This window comes from Peromyscus leucopus, chromosome 3 (genome assembly GCF_004664715.2).
Source record: "Peromyscus leucopus breed LL Stock chromosome 3, UCI_PerLeu_2.1, whole genome shotgun sequence".
Classification (NCBI taxonomy): Eukaryota; Metazoa; Chordata; class Mammalia; order Rodentia; family Cricetidae; genus Peromyscus; species Peromyscus leucopus.
In genome coordinates, this window is record NC_051065.1 from 68,273,511 (window position 1) to 68,298,024 (window position 24,514).

The 24,514-nt window shown below is 38.9% G+C and overlaps 2 protein-coding genes across 6 annotated transcripts in view; both read left to right on the forward strand.

Moving 5' to 3' along the window:
* Positions 1–24,514, forward strand: part of LOC119086172 (MAGUK p55 subfamily member 6-like) — a 563,311-nt gene that overhangs the window by 75,105 nt on the left and 463,692 nt on the right. The window lies entirely within an intron of this gene.
* The window catches only part of Mpp6 (membrane palmitoylated protein 6), a 56,419-nt gene that overhangs the window by 3,938 nt on the left and 27,967 nt on the right, over positions 1–24,514 (forward strand). The window contains 5 exon segments of the mRNA XM_037203751.1: positions 13,884–13,932; positions 13,935–13,967; positions 13,970–14,020; positions 14,023–14,033; positions 23,912–24,064. Of these exon segments, the coding sequence (XP_037059646.1) occupies positions 13,884–13,932; positions 13,935–13,967; positions 13,970–14,020; positions 14,023–14,033; positions 23,912–24,064 (297 nt within the window).

Here is a 24,514-nt window from a genome sequence, read left to right on the forward strand (position 1 = left end):
TTAGGTTTCTATTGCTGTGATAAAACGCTGACCAAAATAATGGGGAGGAAAGGGTTTATCTCATCTTACACTTCAAACAACAGTCCATCACTGAAGGAAGTTAGGACGGCAACTTGGAGGCAGAATTGAAGCAGAAGCCATGGAAGACTGCTACTTACTGGCTTGTTGCTCCTGGCTTGCTTAGCCTGCTTCTTACTGCAGTACCACTTGCCCAGTGGTAGCGCCTCCCCAAGTGGGCTGCCCCACCACATGAATCCATCAAGGAAATACCTCACATGCTTGCCTCCAGGCCAGCCTTATGGAGGCATTTTCTCAGTGAGATGCCTTCCTCCCAGATGACTCTAGCTTGTGTCATGTTGACAATAGACTAAATAAGGTTGGCTGTTAAAGAACCACGAGTGAAGGGGGAAATCACAAACAAAATATTTTGAACTGAGTGAGGAAATGCAAATGATGACAAAACTTAAAATGTGCTACAAAGCAAAACTTAAAGCAAATACCTGTGTTAGAAAATAGCAATACCAAGTGAGCAAATATAACACAAGATGTACAGAAAGAAGTGGGCAGTAAAAACATGGCATAAAAAGATAGACAAAAATGTCACAACTTAGGATAATATATTAGTAAAGTTGATAGACCTCAACTACAGAAAAATTACTCAAGGATTAAAAAAAAGAGGACACCACAGCAAATCCACAGACATTGTTGCAAGGATAAAAAGAAGTGTATGACCTGGAGCTGGAGAGATGGTTCAACAGTTAGGAGCAGTGTCTGCTCTTCTAGAGGATCCAGGTTTGAGTCCAACACATAGATCATAGCTTCCAACATTCTGTAACTCTGGTTCCAGGCATCCAATGCCCTCTTCTGGCTTCCCGGGGCATGAGGCATGCATGTACACAGACATATATGTAGACAAAATACCCACACATATAAAGTAAACATTTATCTTTTTTTTTTTTTTTTTTTTGGTTTTTCAAGATGGTTTCTCTGTGTAGCCCTGCTGTCCTAAACTCACTCTGTAGACCATGCTGGGAGATCCACCCTGCCTCTGCTTCTAAGTGCTGGGTTTAAAGCAGTACCACCCACCACCACTGAGCTTAACATTTCTTTTTAATTGTAAACAATTTTGTGACCATGACTGTGACAACTTAAGTGTAACTTAATTTCTTGAAAGAAGCCTCACATAAGAGATAACTTCAGTAGCTCTGTATCTAGTTTTCAAACTTGGATGTTTGAAATTTAAAACCATTGTACAAAAGGAGCTTCAGATATTTACCACAAATTCTACCACACATTTAATGAAGAAATAATACTAATTTTACATAAAGACTTTCCCTCATTCTGTGAGTTTTCTTGTTCAGTCACTTTTTCCTTAGCTGTATAGATACTTTTTAGTTTTATGAGATCCCAGTTGATTGTTGGCCTTAACCCCTGGCGGATGAAGTCTGTTCAGAAAGTTCTTTACTACACCTGTATCTTGTAGGGTACTGCCTATGTTTTCCTTTTGGATTTTCGGTGTTCAGGTTTCAAATGGACGTCTTGGATCTAATTTTTTGTGAGGAGAGAGATACAGTCCTTTTTCATGCTTTGCATATGGACATTCGTTTTCCTGCACCATTTGTTGAAGAAGCTGTCTTTTTTCCATATCACATTTTTTGCCTTATTGTCAAATATCAGATGGCTATAGTTATGAGAACTTAGTTGGGTTTTTTATTTTATTCCATTGGTCTGTATGTCTGTTTTTGTGCCAGTACCATATTGTTTTTAATCACTGTCGCTCTATACTATGTCTTAAAGTATGAACTAGCAAGCCCTCCAGCATTCTTTCTGCTCAGGATTACTTTGGCTATATGGAGTCTTTTCTGATTCCATGCAAATTTTGGTTTAGTTTTGTTTTTTCCCTGTGTTTGTGAAGACTGTTGTGGTATTTTAATTGAGATTGCATTGAATCTGTAAATGATTCTTAATAGGATGTTCATTTCACAACATAAATTCTACCATTCCATGAGCATGGGATGTCTTTCCATCCTCTAGAATCTTTCTTCAGAGATTTGAAGTTTCATTGTAGAGTCCTTTTAACCTCACTGGTTAGGTTTATTTCTTGATATGTTATTGGCTTTGATGCTATTGTAAATGGGAGTGTGTCTGTGGTCTTTTTTTTAGTGTGTTTGCTGTTGGTATAGAAAAGCTACTGATTGTTATAAGTTGATTTTGTACCCTGCCATTTTGCTGAATTGTTAATTGTTTCCAGAAGTTTTCTGGTGGAATTTTGGGCATCTCTTAGGTATAATATCATCTGTATGCAAATAGAACTAATTTCACTTCGTTTTTTCTTATTTGTACACTTTAATTTCCTTCTCTTGCCTTATTGCTCTGGCTGTTGCTTACAGCACTATATTGAAAAGGAGTGCTTTTACTATGTTGAGGTATTTTTCCCTCCAGTCCTCCTCTGTCTAGGACTTTTTATCATTAAGGCATGTTGGATTTTGTCAAAGGCCTTTTCTGGTTCTATTGAAGTGATCAGTGATTTTTGTCTTTTAAGTTCAATTTTATGAGTTCTTACATATATTGACATTAAGTGTGTCGACCTGACTCTGCATTGATCTTTTTTGGTATGTGCTTGTAACTCAGTATGCTAATATTTATTGAGGGTTTTGTATCTTCATCAGAAATACTGCTATGTGGTTTTGTTTTTTTGTTGTGTCTTTATCTGGTTTGGGTATTAGAGTAATACTAGCCTCATAAACAAGTTTGGGAGTGTTCCTTCTGGTTTCTTCTTTCTTCTCTCTTCTCTCTCTCTCTCTCTCTCTCTCTCTCTCTCTCTCTCTCTCTCCTTTTTAAGAGTTTAAGAAGGATTAGTTACAGTTCTTTCAATTCTGGTAAATTCTGAATATAAAACCAGTAGCATAGACACTGAGATCAACGTTTAATAAATAGGAACTTCTGAAACCGAGAAGCTTCTGTAAGGCAAAGGACACAGTCAATAAGACAAAACAACAGCCTGCAGAATGGGAAAAGACCTTCACCAACCCCACATCTGACAGAGGACTGATCTCCAAATTATACGAAGAACTCAAGAAACTAGACATCAAAATACCAAATAATCCAATTAAAAAATAGGGTACTGATCTAAACAGAGAATTCTCAACAGAAGAATCCCAAATGGCTGAAAGACATTTAAAGAATTGCTCAACATCCTTAGTCATCAGGGATATGCACATCAAAATGACTCTGAGACACCATCTTACACCTGTCAGAATGGCTAAGATCAAAAACACTGAAGACAGCTTATGTTGGAGAGGATGTGGAGCAAGGGAACACTCCTCCACTGCAAACTTGGGAGTGCAGACCTGTGCAGCCACTCTGGAGATCAGTGTAGTGGTTTCTCAGAAAATCGCCAGTCAAATCTATCTCAAGACCCAGCAATACCACTCTTGGGCATATACCCAAAGGATGCCTGATCATACCACAAGGACACTTGTTCAACTGTGTTCAGAGCAGCATTATTCATAATAGCCAGAACTTAGAAACAACCTAGATGCCCCTCAACTAAAGAATGGATAAAGAAAAATGTGATACCAGCCAGACGGTGGTGGCGCACACCTTTAACCCCAGCACTCAGAAGGCAGAGGCAGGCAGATTTCTGTGAGTTTGAGGCCAGCCTGGTTTACAGAGTGAGTTCCAGGAAAGGCTCCAAAGCTACCCAGAGAAACCCTGTCTAAAGCACACACACACACACACACACACACACACACACACACACACACACCTCAAAACAAAAAAGTAAAGAGAATATGGTACATTTACACAATAGAGTATCGCTCAGCGGTAAGAAACAATGACATCATGAAATTTGCAGGCAAATGGATGAACTAGAAAATATCATCCTGAGTGAGGTAACCCAGTTCCAGAAAGACAAACATGGTGTGTACTCACTCATAAGTGGATAGTAGATGTAAAGCAAAGGATAACCAGGCTACAATCCACAGCCCTAGAGAAACTAGGTAACAAGGAGGGACACATGAATCACCCTGGGAGGGGAAATAGATGAGATCCCCTGGGTAAACGGTGGACAGGGGTTGGGGGTGGGAAGGTTGGGGATGGAAACTTGAGAGATCAGAATGGTTGAGGGACAGATAAGGAGGGCAACGAAAGAGATTCTTGATAGAGGGGGCCATTATGGAGTTATGGAGAAACCTGGTGCCAGGGAAACTCCCAGGAATCCACAAGGATGACCCCAGCTAAGACTCCCAACAATGTTAGAGAGGGTGCCTGAACTGGCCTTCTCCTGTAATCAGATTGGTGACTACCCTAATTGCCATCATAGAACCTTCATCCAATAACTGATGGGAGCAGATGCAGAGATCCACAGCCAAGCACTGGAAGGAGCTCTGGGAGTCCAACTGAAGAGAGGGAGGAGGAATTATATAAGCAAGGGGGCGGAGTCAAGATCATGACAGGGAAACCCACAGAGACAGCTGATCTAAGCTCATGGGAGCTCAGATTCTAGACCAACAGCTAGGGAGCCAGTGTGGGACTGACCTAGGTCCTCTGTATGTGGGTGACAATTATGTAGCTTGGTCTGTTTGTGAGGCCCCTAGCAGCGGGACCATGATCTGTCCCTGGCACATGAGCTGTCTTTTTGGAACCTTCTCTTTATGGTAGGATGCCTTGCTCAGCCTTGATGCAGTGGGAGGAAGTTGGTCCTGCCTCAACTTGATATGACAAGCTTTGTTGATTCCCATGGGAGGCTTTACCCTCTCTGAGGAGTGGATGGGGTGGGGTTGGGGGTTAGACTGGAGATGGGAGGAGAAGAGGGAGAGGAAACTAGTTGGTATGTAAAATAAATAAATTAAAAGTTTAAAAAGGATTAGTTACAGTTCTTTCAAATTCTGGTATATTCTGTGACTCCATCAGGGCCTGGAATATTTTAGACAGAAGGTTTTTATTACTGTTTCAATATCCTTTATTATAGGTCTGTTTAGGTTGTTAGAGTTTCTATTGCTATGAAGAGATGTCATGACCACAGCAACTCTTATAAAGGAAAACATTTAATTGGGTGGCTTATAGTTCAGAGGTTTAGTCCAGTGTCATCATGGTGGGACCTGACTGTGTGCAGGCAGACGTGGTGCTGGAGATGGAGTTGAGAGTTCTACATCTTTGATCCGTAAGCAACAGGAAGTGAACTGAGACACTGGGCATGGCTTGAGCATATATGAGACCTCAAAGCTTGCCCCCATAGTGACACACTTCCTCCAACAAGGCCACACCTCCTAATAGTGCCACTCCCTTTGGGGGCCATTTTCTTTCAATCCACCATAGTCCTTTCCTGGCTTAACTTTGATATTTGGTTAAAACAAAAATTCATCCAGTTTTTAAAAATAGATCTATCAACTTAATGAAGTACAAGTTTTTAGAATATTCCCATATGATATTATGTATGTATCTTAGGTGTCTGTTAATTTCCAATTCTGTTAATTTGGATCATCTCTTCCTTTCTTTGCTTAATTGGGGCAGGTCTGTTGATCTTGTTTATCTTCTCTAAGAACCAGATCTTGGATTAATTGATTCTTTGGTTTCTTTGTTTTTATTTCATTAATTTATGCTGAATTTGAACTTCTTTTGAATCTCTTGATTCCTTCTTTGACCCATTTATCATTCAATAATGAGTTGCTTAATCTCCATCATTATACACTGTCTGGAGTTTTGTTTGATGTCAATTTTTAGTCCACAATGGTTGGGTACAATATATGAAATTACTACAATATTTCTGTGTTTGTTAAGGTTTATTCTGTGTCCCAGCACATAGATGTCAGAGCTTCCATGTGCTGCTGAGTAGAATGTATACTTATTCTTTGGCATTTAGATAGAACATTCTGTAGATATCTGTTGAGTCAATTTGATGTAAGATGTTTAATTCTGAGGTTCCTCTGCTTGTTTATTGTTTAAACGACCTATTTACTGGAGAAAGTGTGCTTTTGAAATCACTTAAATTATTGGCTTTGTGTTAGTCTGTGTCTTTAATTCCATTAGTATGCTTTTCATGAAATTAGATGCCAGAGTTTGTTGCCTATATATTTGTCATTGTGATTTTTACTGAGTAATTGATCCCTTGATTAGGATTCAATATCCTTTGTTTTTCCTACTTACTTTTAGTTTAAAATCTTACTTTGTCAGATATTAGGATGACAATGCTTGATTGTTTCTTGATTCATTTTCTTGGAATACTTTATGTCCTTTCACTTTAAGGTGATGCCTATCTTTAAAGCAGAGTTTCTTGTGGACAACAAATTTTCTTCAATCAGCCTGTTGTTTTTTGAATGGAAAATTAAGGCCATTAATATTTAGTTATTTTTTAAATGTGTTTGTTAATTGTGGTCATTGGGTTGCTACTGGGTTTTGTTTTGTTTTTTTCTTGGCTTTTGTTTTGTTTGGTGTTAATGGACTAACAAGTTTGATGAGAGGCACTCTGTCTTGGCCATTCATATTTTTGTTTTTGTGATTTGACCTGGGAGTGTGGACTTCTTTCTTTGGTTGTGTGTCTGATGTGATAATCTGGCCTTCCTTAAATTGGGCCAGTACTGGAGATACCTGGCCTGAGCTAGGCCAGGTTAAGCTGTTGAATTAACTATTTAATTGGTCCAGGGAAAGATGGCTCCCAAACCACAGGTTTGGAGCTGGGCCTATGAGTGCGGAGATGGCAACAGTCAGAGGGGAGGATGGGAGAAGAAAGGAGCCTCTCTCCAGTCACAGGTGGCTCTTGAGAGAAAAGATTTGAAGGCCACAGATCTGGAGCTAGGTCTCTGGATGTAGAGATGACTACAGGCACAGTGTTAAGGAAGTTAAGGAGATAAAAAAGGAAGTGACGTCCCCAGCGAAGGTGTCACAGCAACAGGGAATGTCCTGGGCAATAATCTGGAACTTGGCTTGTGCTAGGTTGGGGAAGGGCAGGGAAAAGAAAGAAGGGACTTACTCATATTTCCTAGTTGCTTTTCTTCACCTTGAAAAGATCATGACCAAGTCATCTTACAGAAAAAAGAATTTATTAAGGTTTACACTTACAGAGGGTGAGTTCATGGCCATCATGGTGGAGAGCATGGCGGCAGGCAGGCAGGCAGGCATGGCACTGGAACAGTAGCTGGGAGTTTACATCTGATCCACAAACAGGAAACAGAGAGAGCTAACTGGGAATATGGGCTTTTGAAACCTCAAAGTGAAACACCTCCTCCAATAAGGCCACACCTCCTAATCCTTCCTAAACAGTTCTACCACTGGGTACCAAACATTCAGATATATGAGTTTGTGGGGGCCATTCTCATGCAAACCACCATACCAGGACAGGTAGTTCCTGAACACAGAGGGTTCTTGGATTCCTGGGACTGTAACTAGACTCAGGCCATACTTACCCTCTTTTTAAAAATTTTTTAAAAATTTAGTTTTCTTCTCTGATTATGGAGTTATAATGGTGTTTTATATATTTTAGATACAGTAAGTTTTTTTGTGACAGACAAACACTACTTTGATAAGTATTGCTTTTAAAAATAAGTTTTTGTGAAGGTAAGGAAACCTTGAGTAAATGTGTTTTTGTTGACATGGTGTGGCCATGTCAAGGATTCCAATGCCTCAGCCCCACTGAAGTGGGAAAGCCTTTTTCTGATAAGACCCTGAAAGACAGCAGAACCTTCCTTGGGGTTCTGAATGAGAACATTGATGGTATGTGCAGAAAATGCCCATCGTAGCTTTCTCCCCCAAAATGTTCATCACCTGAAAACTGCTCCCCTGCGGAGACTGCTCCTGCTGAGATCAGCTAACCACTGAGCTGCTGGGGCGCTGCAGCTTCTCCAGTGGAGAGCCAGGCTACTTGATCCCAGCTTGCTGTGTTTTTCCCATGCCTGTCTTATCTTTTCCTTTTGTGTTTTGTTTGTTTGCTTGTTCGTTTTTGTTGTTTTGTTTTGTTTTTCGAGACAAGGTTTCTCTGTGTAACAGCCCTGGCTATCCTGGGACTCACTTTGTAAACCAGGCTGGCCTCAAACTCACAGATACCTGCCTGCCTTTGTCTTTTCTTTATTCTCTCACCTGAGGCCATGCAAGGACAGGCAAGTTTTGAAGCCAGGAAGTGTGATTTCCTTTCTTTATTATTTTTCAGGGGTGTTTGTTTGTTTGTTTGTTTGTTTAGTGGAATTTGGGGGGGTGGAGTATGCTTGGGTCCCTTGCAGTTATGTATGAATTTTAGAATTAGTCCGTCAGTTGCTACAAAGAAGTCACCTGTGTTTCCAATAGCTATTACAGTGAATAACATTTGGGAACTTAAAAGTTTCAAGCTGAGAGTTACTGTCATCTGTACTGGCTAGTTTTATGTCAACTTGATACAAGCTAGAGTCATCTGATAGGAGGTAACCTCAATTGAGAATATGCCTCCATAAAGTCAGGCTGTAGGCAAGCTTGTATAGGGCATTTTCTTAATTAGTGATTAATGGGAGAGAGCCCAGCCCATTGTGGATGAAATTTCTTCTAGGCTGGTGGTCTTGGGTCCTATAAGAAAACAGGCTGAGCAAGGCATGGGAAGCAAGCCAGTAAGCAGCTCCCCTCCATGGCCTCTATATCAGCTCCTGCCTCCAGGTTCCTGCCCTGTTAAATTTCAGCCTTGGCTTCTCTCAGAAGACTAGGACTCAGGTTATGTAAGCAAAACAACCCCTTTCCTCCCAAGTTGCTTTTGGTCATGGTGTTTTAATCAAAGCAATAGTAACCTTAACTAATACACCATCTAACAGTGTTAAAACTTGTAATCTGGTTTACATTTGAATCTTTTAGTTTCTTTTAACAGTGTTTTATAGATTTGTAAGTTTTCCATTTGTTTTTTGAAAAGTACTCAAATGTTTTATTTTTGGTGCTATTATGAATGTTTTCTAAAATTTTATTTTCAGATTTCCCTCCTGGCATACAGAAACAGTTGATTTGCATATTGATCTCTTATTCTGCAACCTTGTTAAACTTGTGGATTTGAATTGTTTTTTAAGGTACTCCCTTGGGGTTTTGTAAATATGAGACAGTGTCATATGTGGGTAAAAGTAGCTTTGCCTCCCCACCCCACCCCCAATTCTGGATATCTTTTGTCCCATGACTTATTGCCTGACTAGAACACTCCAGTACAAGTACTTAACAGAAGCGAGTGTTCACCGTTTTTGTTTGTGAATCTTAATGGGAAGCATCGAGTCTCTGACTAACAGATATAATGGAGTTGTAGACCTATGTTGTGTATGATTCTGTATCACCACCTCAAGGCATCTGTATTCTGTGTGAAGTTAATGCCATGTTCCTCTATATGATCATTTTGGTATATTTTTATATGGCCTTTGTTATAAATTAGGCTATTAATATATAATCATGCTATGTCTCATTTTGTTCATAGTTACATCTTTAGGACAAATTCTTAGAAAAATCTCTTAATTTTGTATGATTTAATTAAATTGCTCATGTGTGTTCTCACTAGAAAAATGTATGAGAATGTCTTTTTCCTACTTTCTCACTAACTTGGTCTATTACCAAGGGATATTGACAATTTAATGAGAAGAAAAGGAATATTTTTGTATAGTTTTTTATTTCTATATCTTTTCATTTGTTTAGAAGTTTTAATTTCCCTACCTGTGAATTTCTTGTTCATATTCTTAATTAGTTGGTTCATTGGTTTGTAAAAGGCCTTTATATAAAGAGAAATTATCCTTTTGCCTGTAATAGGACTTGCGTCTTGACTCTAGTTTTTGTGTCTGACATTGCTGATTCTTGATTAGAAGTGCTTAAATGTTTACATAGTTACATAAAGTTACACACTTGGATGTGTGTTGCAGCTTGATTTTTGTGTCATATGTTGTTTCCAACCCTAATATGACAAGATAACCTACATGTTTTCCCTGAACACTATTAAAGCCAGACTTTTTTTTTATATCTTGCTTCTCTCTTAAAAAGAAAAAAATGGCAAATTCCATTCTGTAATTACTAGCATCTATCTGTGTGGCTCTGATTCTGTTGCTATCATAGCATTTGTACTGATATGCTCTGTGATATAACTTAGCTAACAAAGTTTAAACTCCATTTGGACAGTGAGATGATTTCTAAAAAGTCCTTTCTATTAGAGAGTTCCATTCTAGCTAGTATAGTCCTCCTCTTTTGTTTGAATCCAAGTTCTTTGTGTTTGATGTCACGTATGCACAGCAGGAAAGGAACATAGCTCTATGTTCTTGTTTCCATGCTCATTCAAGTTCTTATTTGGGGGTCTTTGTAGACTTGTCTGATTTTGGGGATTTAAGATCAAATAAGGAATGACTACATACTTAGCCCTGCTGTAAGAAAATAGAAACAAAAAGTTTATGTATGAGCCTTGCTCTTTAAAGGTCAAAGCAAGGTCACAGACATTAAGTAACACTGCTACCTTACTAATGCTATTATTATTAGAAACAGCATTGGTTACTTAAATTTTTTTTTTTGTCTGCAATTATGTAAGAATAGGACTAGAGTAAATAGCCAGAAGTTCTAGAAGAAATTCTCAGCTTGTTTTTCTAATTTGCACCTGCTGACTAAGATCCGCAGAACTGGACTTACAAGAAGGCTAGTCCATATTTGTATCTGATCCTAGACTTTTACATCATCAGCATGGCAAGTTCTTTCCTACTTGTGACAGGTGAAATACTTTTTTATTGAGTTCTCCTGGCTTCCTAATAGGACCGTTTCTTAAAGGAAAAGACTTGTTTAATCAAACATGTGACTCATTTGCCCTTTAAATGGTTTGGTTTTTTTTGTTTTTTTGTTTTTTAAATACAGAGTCTCACTTTATAGCCTTGTTGCCTACCTGGAATTTGCTATGTAGACCAGGCTAGCCTCCTATGGTGGTGTGCTCTACTGCGACTGTCTCTTAACTGGTTTTTAGGGTTTCCTGTGACCCTTTTAGTTTGATGAATTAAGTTCAAGTTGGCACTTCCTCCTGAAAATTACTAAATAAGTTTTGATGTTAAAGTTAATTAATGGTCTCAAGTTTTTTTTCACAGTGCCTTAGAACTTTAATAACTATATATTACAACTATAGTCCTGTATTTCTGTTCTAGGAGAAAATGAAATTGATCTTAAAAAAAAAAAATTGGATGGAATCTCATGTCCCAGTTGGCCTCAGACTCACTGTGTAGCTAAGAATGGCCTTGATCTGATCCTCTTGCCTCCACACTCAAGTGTTTTGGTTACAGGCATGTGTCATATTCCTGGATGTGAACTTGATCTTGAATACATTTCAGAAATTGGTTCTCCATTTTAATCTTACTATAGCCATAATTTCACTGAAACACTTCCTTAAAAATTTTTGTATTTTTATATTGAGAGCCTTTATTTCCATAAAACCAATCTGTGATGAAGGAACTTTGGGTGTGTTTGGGTTACCTTCAAGTTCCAGCCTCACAGGAGACACTCCCTTGTCTGCCTGTAGTTTTTATCATGTTACCACTTTGCATCACCTAATTTGTAATAAAGGCATGCTGAGAGGAAGGGAGATGTATTATGAATATTCAAGTCAGCAATCATTTCTGTTCTGAAGGCCTGAATTTAAGCAGTCTACACGTAGCTTTATATATGTTAATTATGTGACTAACACAGGGGAACATTTAAAACCTGTTCACTTAGTTCTTGAATGTAGTAAACCAGTCATCATCCTGTTGTAGAGAACACAGAACCTTTACAGCTCTTCCTAAGAACAAAATCCTGCAAGGCAGAGGGGCAAGGTAGCCTTTGAAGCAGTGGAGGACAGACACCTAAGGGAAGGGTTGTGAAAGAAGCAATGGCACACCTGTCCTGGAAGGGCTGGTCCTTACAGCGGCAGGGGAGGGGCCTTCAGGAAAGGGAGAGCTTCCCCGTCCTTACTCTTTGTTGCATTTTCTGGTTTTGTCGTTTTTTTTTTCTTATCGAAGTCAAATAGAATTGTTTATTTAGATTATATTAGGTCGTTTGCATTTCCCTTATGTTTAACCAAAGCTGCTGCTTCTTTTATCAATCTGTTTCATAACTTCAGAAAATGTTTTCTTCTCAGGTCTTTCTTACAATCTCTTCCAATTAAGAGTTTACTTTGTTGGGGGTGATGACTCAGCCTGCAGTCCCAACTACTCAGACAGATTCTGAGACAGAAAGATTTCTTGAGCCCACAGATCAAGGTCACTCTAGCAACATAGAAACTGTCTCTTAGAGGAAAAGGGAATTTGTCTAATGGTGGGGAGGGAGTACTCTTGTAAATCACCTTGAAAAAAAAAGCATATGTAAAAAAATTATTATCATTTACAAGTTACAGATGTTGTATTTGGATTCTCAAGCATCTACTCTGATTAATGATCCATACAACATGGAAAACATCAAAGTAATAGGACACTGGAAATAGAGATTTCTATTCAGCATTTGTGAAAATGAATTACAAGAAATCAGTATAAAATCTGTCATCCTACTTGGTCTTCTGAATTAAGTCTTAGCCGTTACCTTTTCCTGTCTTTAGAATTAGTGAGCAACTATTTGTCAAAAGAAAACCTAATGATGGAGCCTGTGTAGTCTTCCTTCTCAATTTGAATTCAGAATCCTGGTTTACTCCTATTATTTAAAAAAGGTTTGCAATTGAGATAGTATGAGAGCATAGAAAGAAGACTTTTTTTTTTTTTTTTTGGTTGTGAGCCTAGCCTTTAATGGCTGAGCCATCTCTCCAGCCCAACTTTTTTTTTTTTTTTTAAGGTACATATATGGAAGAGGTTGCCCTCTTAATCAAAGTATGAGATTTTTCAGACTGCTCAGAACTGCCTCCTCAAGTTGATATTTTAATGTTTCATTACTAGCTATTGAACCCAATATGCATTAAGAAAGGACATTACCATTGAGCTATCCCTAGGCTAGATTTTCAAACATGAAAAGTACTAGCTTCAGGGTTCTGGAGTTTCCAAATGATTTTTTGTTTTTGTTTGTTGTATGTGTGTATCTGTCTGGATTTTGTTTTCAAGATGGCACTTTTTGTAGCCCAGGCACTGCCCTCAAACCAGCCTGCCTCCAGATTCCCCGGTATTGGGGTTAAAAACATGCCAGTATACCTGACTCACTTCTTTTTTGAATGATTTTTAAAAAGAGTAACATGTATGATGGTTATGTTTTTATATTTTTATCCTTTATTGTTTACTTTAATAAAATATAACAGTATCCAGAGTTCAAGCCTCTGTTAAATATCTAGTTGGTGAGTAGAGTGTAGCATATGCATATGCTCTTTACATAGCATCTGGCCTATTCAGTTTTTTTTAGCAGTAATTATAAAAATGAGTATTTCATGGTGTTTAGGAATAAAGACCAAAGTCATTATATTTTATGCTGTATTTATAAAATCCATCTATTGCCTCTGATTAAAATATTAAATATAGCCAGGCGGCAGTGGCATACACTTTTAATCCAGCACTCGAGAGGCAGAGCCAGGTGGATCTCTGTGAGTTCGAGGCCAGCCTGGTCTACAGAGCGAGATCCAGGACAGGCACCAAAATGACACAGAGAAACCCTGTCTCGGAAAAAACAATTTTATATATAATATATATATATTACTTGAGTAAATTAGACCTCTAATATCTTTTTCTTATATTTGTGCGTGCGTGCATGCCATGGTGCTTGTGGAGGTCAGAAGACACCTTTCAGGAGTCAGTTCTCTCCTGCCATGTGGGATCCAGTGATAGAACTCAGGTCCTCAGGCTTGGCAGCCAGTGCTTTCACCCACTGACCACCTTGTCCACTCTCTAAGAATATCTTGTAAAACTAAGAAAAATATAAACCAGTGAAATATTGGTTGGAACAAAACACATCAGCAATATTATGATAATCTATTGTTGTCTTTTCAGGCTCATGAGAGACTTGAAGATTCAAAATTAGAAGCGGTCAGTGACAATAACTTGAATTGGTAAATGAAATCCTGGAAGATATCAGTCTCTAATAAGTGTGGATGAAAATGTGGCAGAACTGGTTGGGATACTCAAGGAACTCACTTCCAGGTAACCTGTCCCTGTCTTCTTCCACAGTTTTCTCCTTCCACACTGAAGTAATGCAGTGTGTGTAGGGCCTGTTTAAGAAGTCTGTAAGTCCTAACTGGGTATTCTTTTGTTTGTTTCTTTTGTTGTTTTGGGTTTTTTTGAGACAGGGTTACTCTGTGTACTTTGGTGCTGTCTGGAACTCACTCTGTAGTCCAGGCTGGCCTCAAAACTCATAGAGATCATCTGGCTCTGCCTCATGAGTGCTGGGATTAAAGGTGTGTACACTACGCTGCGCCTGGTTTAGACTAGGTATTCTATATCCTGATGTTAAAGGAACGTAAACACACATACATGGCTAAGTACATCACAAAAAATGTACAGTGTGTGTCACAGAAAAAAAAACCTTGGCTTTTTTTTTAAATTTTATTTATTTTATTTTACAATACCATTCAGTTCTACATATCAACCACGGGTTCCCTATTCTCCCTCCTACCCTCTCCCCTTACCCCAGCCCACCCCCATTCCCACCTCCTCCAGGGCAAAATCCTCCCCCGAGGACTGATCAACTGGTAGACTCAGTCCAGGCAGGTCCAGTCCCTTCCCAGATGAGCCAAGTGTCCCTGCATAAGCTCCAGGTTTCAAACAGCCAATCATCATGCAATGAGCACAGGACTTGGTCCCACTGCCTAGTTGCCTCCCAAACTGATCAAGCCAATCAACTGTCTCACCTATTCAGAGGGCCTGATCCAGCTGGGGCCCCTCAGCCTTTGGTTCATAGTTCATGTGTTTCCATTCATTTGGCTATTTTTTTTTCAATAATGAAAGTTTAAAACCGAAATTTATTATAAGCCACAGTCGTCCTAGGGACCTCATGCTATTATATATAGCCTCCATGTGTTACTATGGGTTGTGGTCTGATTGTTCTTTATTTTATATCTAGAATCACTTATGAGTGAGTACATACCATGACTGTCTTTCTGGGTTTTGGGTTACTCAACTCAGGATGATATTTTCTAGTTCATCCATTTGCTGCAAATTTCATGCTTTCATTGTTTTTCTCTGCTGAGTAGTACTCCATTGTGTATATGTACCACTTTTTTTCATCCATTCTTCCGTTGATGGGCATCTAGGTTGTTTTCAGGTTCTGGCTATTACAGATAGTGCTGCTATGAACATAGCTGAGCATGTATCTTTATGGTATGAATCAGCATTCCTTGGGTATATGCCAAGAGTGGTATGGCTGGTCTTGAGTTAGTTTGATTCCTAATTTTCTGAGAAACCGCCATACTTGATTTCCACAGTGGTTGTACAAGTTTACATTCCACCAACAGTGGAGGAGTGTTCACTTTGCTCCACATCCTCTCCAACATTGACTGTCATTGGTGTTTTTGATCATAGCCATTCTGACAGGTGTAAGGTGGTATCTCAGAGTCGTTTGATTTGCATTTCTCTGATGATTAAGGATGTTGAGCATTTCTTTAAATGTCTTTCAGCTATTTGTAGTTCTTGTTTTTGTGAATTCTCTGTCTAGCTCTTTAGCCCATTTTTTAATTGGACTGTTCAGTATTTTGATGTCTAGTTTCTTGAGTTCTTTATATACTGTGGATATCAATCCTCTGTCAGATGTGGGGTTGGTGAAGATCTTTTCCATTCTGCTGGCTGTCTTTTTGTCTTATTGACTGTGTCTTTTGCCTGCAAAAGCTTCTCAGTTTCGAGGGTCCCATTTATTAATTGTTGTGCTCAGGGTCTGTGCTGTTGGTGTTTTATTTAGGAAATGGTCTCCGGTGCCAATGCGTTCAAGAGTGCTTCCTACTTTCTTTTCTATTAAGTTTAGTGTAACTGGATTTATGTTCAGGTCTTTGATCCACTTGGACTTGAGTTTTATGCATGGTGACAGATAGGGATCTATTTGTAATCTTTTACATATTGAGATCCAGTTATGCCAGCACCATTTGTTGAAGATACTTTCTTTTTTCCATTGTATAGTTTTGGCTCCTTTGTCAAAAACCAGGTGTTCATATGTGCATGGATTAATGTCAGGGTCTTCAATTTGATTCCATTGGTCGGTATGTCTGTTTTTATACCAGTACCAAAGCTGTTTTTATTACTATAGCTCTATAGTAGAGTTTGAGGTCAGGGATGGTGATGCCTCCAAAGGTTGCTTTATCGTATAGGATTCTTTTAGCTATCCTGGGTCTTTTGTTTTTCCATATGAAGTTGAGTATTTTTCTTTCCAAGTCTGTGAAGAATTGTGTTGGGATTTTGATGGGATTGCATTGAATCTGTAGATTGCTTTTGGTAAGATTGCATTTTTACTCTGTTAATCCTACCTATCCATGAGCATGGAGATCCTTCCATTTTCTGATATCTTCTTCAATTTCTTCTTTAGAGATTTAAAGTTCTTGTCAAAAAGTCCTTCACTTGTTTAGTGTTATCCCAAGGTATTTTATATTATTTGTGGCTATTGTAAAGGGTGATGTTTCTCTGACTTCTTTCTCAGCCCTTTTATCATTTATGTATAGGAGGGCTACTGATTTTTTGAGTTGATCTTGTATCCTGCCACTTTACTGAAGGAGTTTGTCAGCTGTAGGAGTTCCCTGGTAGAGATTTTGGGGTCACTTATGTATACTATTATATCATCTGCAAATAGTGAAAGTTTGGGGCTGGAGAGATGGCTCAGAGGTTAAGAGCACTGGCTGCTCTTCCAGGGGTCCTGAGTTCAATTCCCAGCAACCACATAGTGGCTCACAACCATCTGTGAGATCTGGCATCCTCTTCAGGCATGCAGGCAACATACAGGCAGAACATCGTAGACATAATAAATAAATAAATCTTAAAAAAAAAGAAAGTTTGACTTCTTCCTTGCAAATTTGTATCCCTTTGATCTCCTTTTGTTGTCTTATTGCTCTAGCTAGAACTTCTAGTACTATATTGAATAAATATGGGGAGAGTGGACAGCCTTGTCTTGTTCCTGAATTTAGTGGTATCGCTTTGAGCTTCTCTCCATTTAATTTGATGTTTACTGTTGGCTTGCTATAAATTGCTTTTATTATGTTTAGAAATGTTCCTTGTATTCCTGATCTTTCTAAGACCTTTATCATGAAGGGGTGTTGGATTTTGTCAAAGGCTTTTTCAGCATCTAAGGAGATGATCATGTGGGTTTTTTCTTTCAGTTTGTTTATATGGTGTATTACATTGACTGATTTTCGTATGTTGAACCATCCTTGCATCCCTGGGATGAATCCTACTTGGTCGTGATGGATAATTGTTTTGATGTATTCTTGGATTCGGTTTGACCTTGGCTTTTCTTTTGTGCTGTCAATTAGCCCTGACCATCAGAAGACATCCCAGGAATAATTCTCCTCACTTTGACAATGTTGATGCCACTTTTTTTTATTTGTTGATTTAGCATTTTTTTTTGTTCCTTTATTATTGGGTGAGGAGCATGTGCATGGTAGATACACAGAGGTCATAGGACACCCTGTGGGAGTCTGTTCTCTCCTTTTACCATGTAGATCCATCCCTGAGATTGAACTCAGGTGGTCAGGGTTGCTGCAGGAGCCTTTACCTCTGAACCATCTTGATTCCCATTTTTTTCTTCATTAATACCACTGTTTCTCATTCCTGCTTTGGCCTATTTTGGACCATTTTTTTTTTTTTTTTTAGTATTGCTACAGTATCTAGGTGAATTCAATGATACCCATGATAAAAAAAGATGACAGGAAGTTTGCTAAGGATAGAAGCTGTTACATAGCATACTTTGTTCTATAGTTTTAAAAAATGAAAAAAAGGTGGGAAATTTTTATTTTAAACCTGTAACAGTTAAGAGTGTATGGTAGTGGAGAATATTAGGAAAGTAACAAGTGACTAGGAACCCCAAAATGCATCTAGCCATGTGTGGCCACTCATGCTAAGACAGACACTGCATTTTAGTAAGGAAAAAAAATGCTATTTCATTGGCTAATTCCAAGTTACTCTCAGTGAAGAAGAAAGCGTTAATGTTTTCCCTGCAATCTTTGCCCTCAGAATAAGATAGTAACACTCCTTTGCTTTCTTAAGACACTGTTTATAAGGGTCTAAGTGATTGAGTTCATGTAAGGCAGTATAAAGTATTTGAATTTTATCTTGAGGGCAGTGGAGAATCTTGGGGATATATATATGAATTTACAACCCTCATCTGTGGGATTCCCATTGCCCTATTTACTGTGGTATTTTGTTGAAGAGACTAAGCTATTATCTTCAGTGTCCACTTCCTGAGTTTTACCTGGTTGATTTTCTGATAAGTTCTGATTAAAGGGTTGATGATTCACTTCTTAAGTGTGGGGACCAGCCCCCACTATTATTTACTCCAGGCTTTAGGTCTAAGGATATGAAGAGTAGGTTTTCCCAACCTGGGAAAAACAATATCCATAGCAGACTTGGCAGTTCCAAAGGCCACCAATAACAAGAAGCAGCAGCTCCAGAGACTGCCAGCTTCAGAAAATAGCAGCTAGATGTCCATGGCTGAGACCCATGAGGCATCATCCAAGAGCCAGTACAAGCTCCAGCAGCCAGAGGGTCTCAGAAGCGGAGACACTCAAGGCATCAACGCTGTGCAGGTGGCAGATGCACGAGGTCTGCAAGCTTTTTATAAAGAAAGCCGTGGTGAAAAATGAACAAGCCAAGCCACGAGAAAGGCTAAGGGCAAGCAGAAGTTTGGAAAGCCCCGCAGAGATGGTGCTCCAGGAAAGGTGAACAGCAAGGTTCTACAGCCTTTGAGACACTACACCTAGAGAAAGACTAACGGCAGAGAGAGCCCAGCCTATATATTCTAAACCTACATTTTTCTAAGTATATGACCTATTTAAACCTACATTCTATAGGACTACTTTATAAACCTTACCCAAGTCTCATTCAAGCCTACATAATGAACTTACATTCTATAGGACTACTCTACAAACACTAAGTCCTACTGAAGCCTTTACATTTCTTATTTAAACTTTTACTATAGGTTTACTTTATAAACCTTACCTAAGTCTTACTTACATTCTATAGAACTACCTTAGTAAATATACTTCTTATACTACCTTAGCAAATATACTTATTTAAACTTGCATTTACAACCAGCATGGCCATTTATTACTGCATGTCTTAAAGAAATTCTATAGATTTATTCAAACACCTAGAAATTTCTTAATACCTAGAAGAGATTTAGAAAAGATATCTAGGAGAGATTTCTTAATTATTATCACTTTACATATAACAGAACTAACTTAACACTAAAACAAACATCTGTAAGATACTTAACAACTAGAAAAGATTTTTTAGCTAAACTGTTAACAAGACCAGAAGTAAGCAAATCATTTCTAAAGTTCAGAGTTTAGTCAGCTTTGATATTATACTAAAAGTTCTTCCGAAAGTTGGAAACAAGATTTGTCAATGGCTCTTTCAACATTGGGATTTAGTGAGTTCTGTTGTTATGGAGTTGTAACACTTGTTGCTAGGGAGCTGTCACATTCTTGGGACAAAGCCACACCCCAAAGTTGCCTTTCCCACCAAGTTCTTTCAGCCATTCCAGAACCGGCAGAGATGTGCTCTCAGTGGTAAACGGTTTCTAAACAGAGGCTGTCCCTTTACCCAAATTCATAACACCTTCCCTGTGCCATAATTCAAACATTTCTGTTACAGCAGAAAAGCTACCGTAAAGCCTAGTCTTAGCTGAAGGTGAAATTCCCATATTGAACTGCTGTAAAGCTCTTAGCAAAAATTTCTTGTGCAGCTATTAGACCATATAAGGCCCTGTTTCAAACCTTGATACTACATTTCTCAGAAAGCCTTTCAGGTACGCTAGCAAACTTTCCGGTTCCCTTTCCAGGGTTTCGCTTCTGTAGATGGAGATTTTTCTTTCCTAAGCTTGCTTTAGGATGCCTGTGCCACTGTTTAACAGGTATACCTGTCTAATTAGATCTTTTCTCTGACCCAGGTCCTGAGTGGTTTCATGTCCATTTGCCCTCATGCTCAGGCTGGGGCTTATTCTCTGAGGCAAAATGCTTAGGGTTTCACTCTGGGTCAGTGAGGCAAACCAAAAGCATCTGTTTCAGAAGGTTCTTTCTCTGGTAGAAAAGAAAGCTGCTCTCCTGGATAGCTCTCTGTCCTGTCCCGGCGGCCTGGCTCCTTCCTCAGACAGTGTCTCTGACCAGCTTGGCTTCCCTACCTTCTTTGTGGCACCACCAGCTTCCTCAAGCTGCTCTGCACTTTCTCATCAGGCCCTTGCCTCGGGGGATTTTCCCACCCAGGTGAAACTAATTTTTCCTTACAGAAACAAAACTGAGAAAGTTCTGAAAGGCTTTTTAGCTTTTTTTTTTTCCCCCAAGAAAAAGAAAGACCAACTTTTTCCCAAGACTTCTGTCCTCTAAGCTTTTTGGCATGCACTGCTGATGGAGCAGAGCATTTGTGCTTCCGTCCACACCTGCTGCAGGGGAAATTTCTTTCCTCCACTGCTTGGACCTAGGAATCCCTTTTCTACCCAATAGGCTCAAAGAAGAGCTTTTCTCTGCCCATAAAGCTTAGAGAAGATAGATTTTTCCCCCCAGTTTGCATTCATAGCCCCATAGTTCATAGCCCCACAGTTAGGCTTATCTTATCCTACTTTACCCCAAGCTTTTTCTTCTCTGTATTGCTAACCCAATATTTCCATTTTCTTCCTTTCTTAAATTTTATAGATAGAAGAGAGAGAGACAGAGAGTGAGCGTGTGCTTATAGAGAGAAAGCTAATGCTGTAGCCTTGCGATGATTTCACAGCTGAGAATAAAATACCGTTGCCTTCATTTATCAGTTTCTTATCGGCATGCCTACACTCGCAACGCCCCCTCAATCCTTTCACCAAGTTCTAGGTTTTTTTTATTTTTTATTTTTTTCTTTGTCTCTGTTCAGGTGCCATCTGTGGGGGACTAGCCCCCACACTTATTTACCCCAGGAACTCTTGAGGAATGAGGGATAAGAGACTTAGTTAGAAATAGAGGGGACAGAAAAGAGAGAGAAACACAGGATAGACTTGAGTGGGCCTGGATCCTTATCCACTGGCCCAGGTCTGTTTATAACAATGCCAAGGGGTGGAGCAAAAGACCTCCCCGTTGCTAGTTACAGTCAAGTGTAGACCCTTACAAACACCTGATACTCAGGCCTGTGGTCCCATCAGCTTCCTATGCAGTCCTGCTGGGTACAGCCCCTAGGAAATCTAGTGGGCTCCAACACTTTAGTGCACTACTTCAAGCTCAAATGCATCTTAAATGATGATGCAAAATGAGCTGACTGTATCAGAAGATGTAGAATACCTGGTTCCTTGTTTAAGAGCTGTGACAGTCTAATCCTTTCTGTGACACTGTCTTCACTGGGAAGTAATCTAGCGTGTTGTTATTCTTACATTATACAGATACTTTCTTATTTGGGGGTGTATTAATTATTTCTTTTGGGGTGGGGTCTGGTTATATAGCACAAGCTGGCCTCTAATTTACTATTCTCTCCTACCTTGGCCTCCAGAGTATAAGCACTATCAGAGTATGTCACCACACCAGGCTGACATTATACTGGTGTTATTTCCTAACAACCACTTAACCTCTTGATAAAAACAAATTAATAATCCTTGCCTAAATCAATATTTTCATTAGGGATTGGAAAATAACAGTTTCCAAATTGTCTCATTGTCTATATGTAAGGTGGCATTGTTCTGTAAACCCAGAGTTTATCTTGAGCTGCCCTACTGGCCTGTAACATTTCCTCTTGGAAAGGTAGCAGAATGATGGGTCCTATTCTTTACCAATTTTCATAATAACAGTTGTTGAAAACATCAGCTTCAAATGATAACAAATGATGCTTTTTAGTCCTTTTATTTGCTAAATAGCTTTTTTGACCTATGAGATTTTCCCCCCTAATTGTGGAGTTGCAATTCTCTGTAATAGTTACTCCTTTTGACATTTAAATTTTCCTGCCTTTAGCCAGGGGTGAGCAGCCTTTTCGTACATGAATCTGGAGCACATGAAAATTCTTGACCAGAGAGATAAAACTGTATTAATAGTGTTTCGTGTAGTCACAGGAGCAAAAAGCCTGGCCTCAAAATAGAAGCCTTGGTTAGAGCTTTGAATAACTTCCAACTTTATTAGAAAAATCTTTCACTTAGATTTCTAAGTTCTTTCCCATTTTGAAATTTTTTTAAATATTTTTATTTTATAATTAATTTTACATATCAGCCATGGATTCCCCTGTCCTCCCTCCTCCCACCCCCTAGCCTCCCACCCCAAAAAATCCACCCCTCCATTCCCACCTCCTCCAAGGCAAAGTCTCCCCTGGGAGTCAGCCCAGCCTGGTAGATTCAGTTGAGGCAGGTCCAGTCCCCTCCTCCCTGCACCAAGGCTAAGCAAAGTGTCTCAGCATAGACCCTAGGTTCCAAAAAGCCAGCTCATGCACCAAGGACAGGTCCCGGTCCCACTACCTGGGGGGCCTCCTAAACAGTTCAAGTTAATCAACTGTCTCACTTATCCAGAGGGCCTGGTCCAGTTCCATGGGGGCTCCTCAGCTATGTGTGTAGATGTCTTTGCATGTGTGTTTTTTGTGTGTGCATGTATGCAAAGTCTAGTGGTCAAGTCTGTTTTCCTCAGCTACTTTCCACCTTTTCCTTCCTCCCTTCCTTCCTCTCTCCCTCCCTCCCTTCCTTCTTTCCTTCTTTCTTCCCTCCCTCCCTCCTTCCCTCCCTCCCCCTCCCTCCCTTCCTTTTTTTTTTTTTTTTTTTTTTGAGACAGTTTGTTACTGGACTTGGAGCTTACCAATTGGCCAGTGAGACCTAGAGATACTCTTGTGTCTGTTTCACAGAGCTGGGATTGCAGACATTCACCACTATATCCAACTTTTTATATGAGTACTAAGAATCTGTACACAGTACTTACGTTTGGGAGGCAAGCACCTTACTGACTGAGCTGTCTTCCTAACCCTGTTTTTAAATTGTTTTCCAATATCTTGCAAATGATTTTATGAAATTATCAGGAATTACCAATTAAGCTAAAACTCAGATTGTTTCTGTCTTGAATGTGTTGATACTTGCTCTCCTCTTCTATTGTAATTTGTCGTGTTTGAACTTATATTCTGCATAGTCAGAAATTTTTTAGTTTAGAGTTATGACAAGTATTGAGTTAAAACTTAACTCCTTTAAGAAAATATTTAGTATACAAAAAAGACATTCCTAGACAACTACCTGAGAATCATCCATAGTAGCATACATACAATAAGCAGAGGAAGCAAAATGTGTATTTTATCTGGAGCCATTTCTGATTCTTTTTTATCTTCAAAACATCTTTTATAGACTAAAACCTTAGTTGGTTTTTAATTAATTGGCAATTTCCTATTAATGATAGAAGTTGCTGATAATTATTTTCTCTTAGACATCTTTTTAGCATACCTTTTATAAATGTAAAAAGTATATCACATTACTAAAATATCAACATATTGAAACTTAAAGTCTTTGTCACTTGACTGTTTTTGTACCTTATGAATAGATGATAGAGATTAGTAGTAAAGACTGAAGAAGATGCTGACTCTGTTGATAGGAAATTTGTCACCTCCCTCTACCAGGCTTAGAAACCCAGGTTTGGTTTCTAGTGAACATGACACTTTAAAAATATGAGACTAAATTCTACCAGTCTCTTCAAACCTGAAAACTTGAAGATGATATTGTTTGTTGATAATAATATGATCTAGTTTTGCTTTTCTTAAAACGATTATATATGTATTTGACATAATTCATACTGGGAATTTAATAATGTGTCCTTAGAAACTTTTAGTACTCCACAGTGATAATGAACTAATAAATTATTTTTAGCAACTTGTTCCATCAGTAGCTAATAAGCACAGGCTGTTTTGACTCCTTACAGTCGCTCCTGGAGGCCCATGATATTGTGGCATCAAAGTGTTATGATTCGCCTCCCTCAAGCCCAGAAATGAATAATTCTTCTCTCAATAATCAGTTATTGCCAGTAGATGCCATCCGAATTCTTGGTATTCACAAAAGAGCTGGCGAGCCATTGGTGAGTAGATGAGTCACTGCTTTCTTAGATATTAAATATAGTGCGGCCCAATCTCTGCTCTTGATATACTGTTGAAACTGCTCATGCTTATTTTATCAGTCTTTTTGGCCTTTGTATGAACACACAGCAGATGATCTGTCAGTTATGTAGCCTATGAAACGTAATCAGAACGAAACCTTAAGCTGACTTAGAAGCTATAAATATTCCAGTGGGAACAGGAAAACTGTTTCATTTCTTCCCAGCCTTTCAGAAATTACTTCTGTTTGCTTACTAATGATAACACCAAAGCTAGAAAGAAAGTTGTGATTAAAATTTGAAGTATAATGGGACTCTGTAAGTAGTGAAGTTAACTGCTTCTTTTTACATTCTTTATTTGTGATTCTTAAAAACAATGATGTGGCAAACAGGACAAGGTGAGACTCTTTGTTGTTTCCTTGAGCTTCCTTTGTC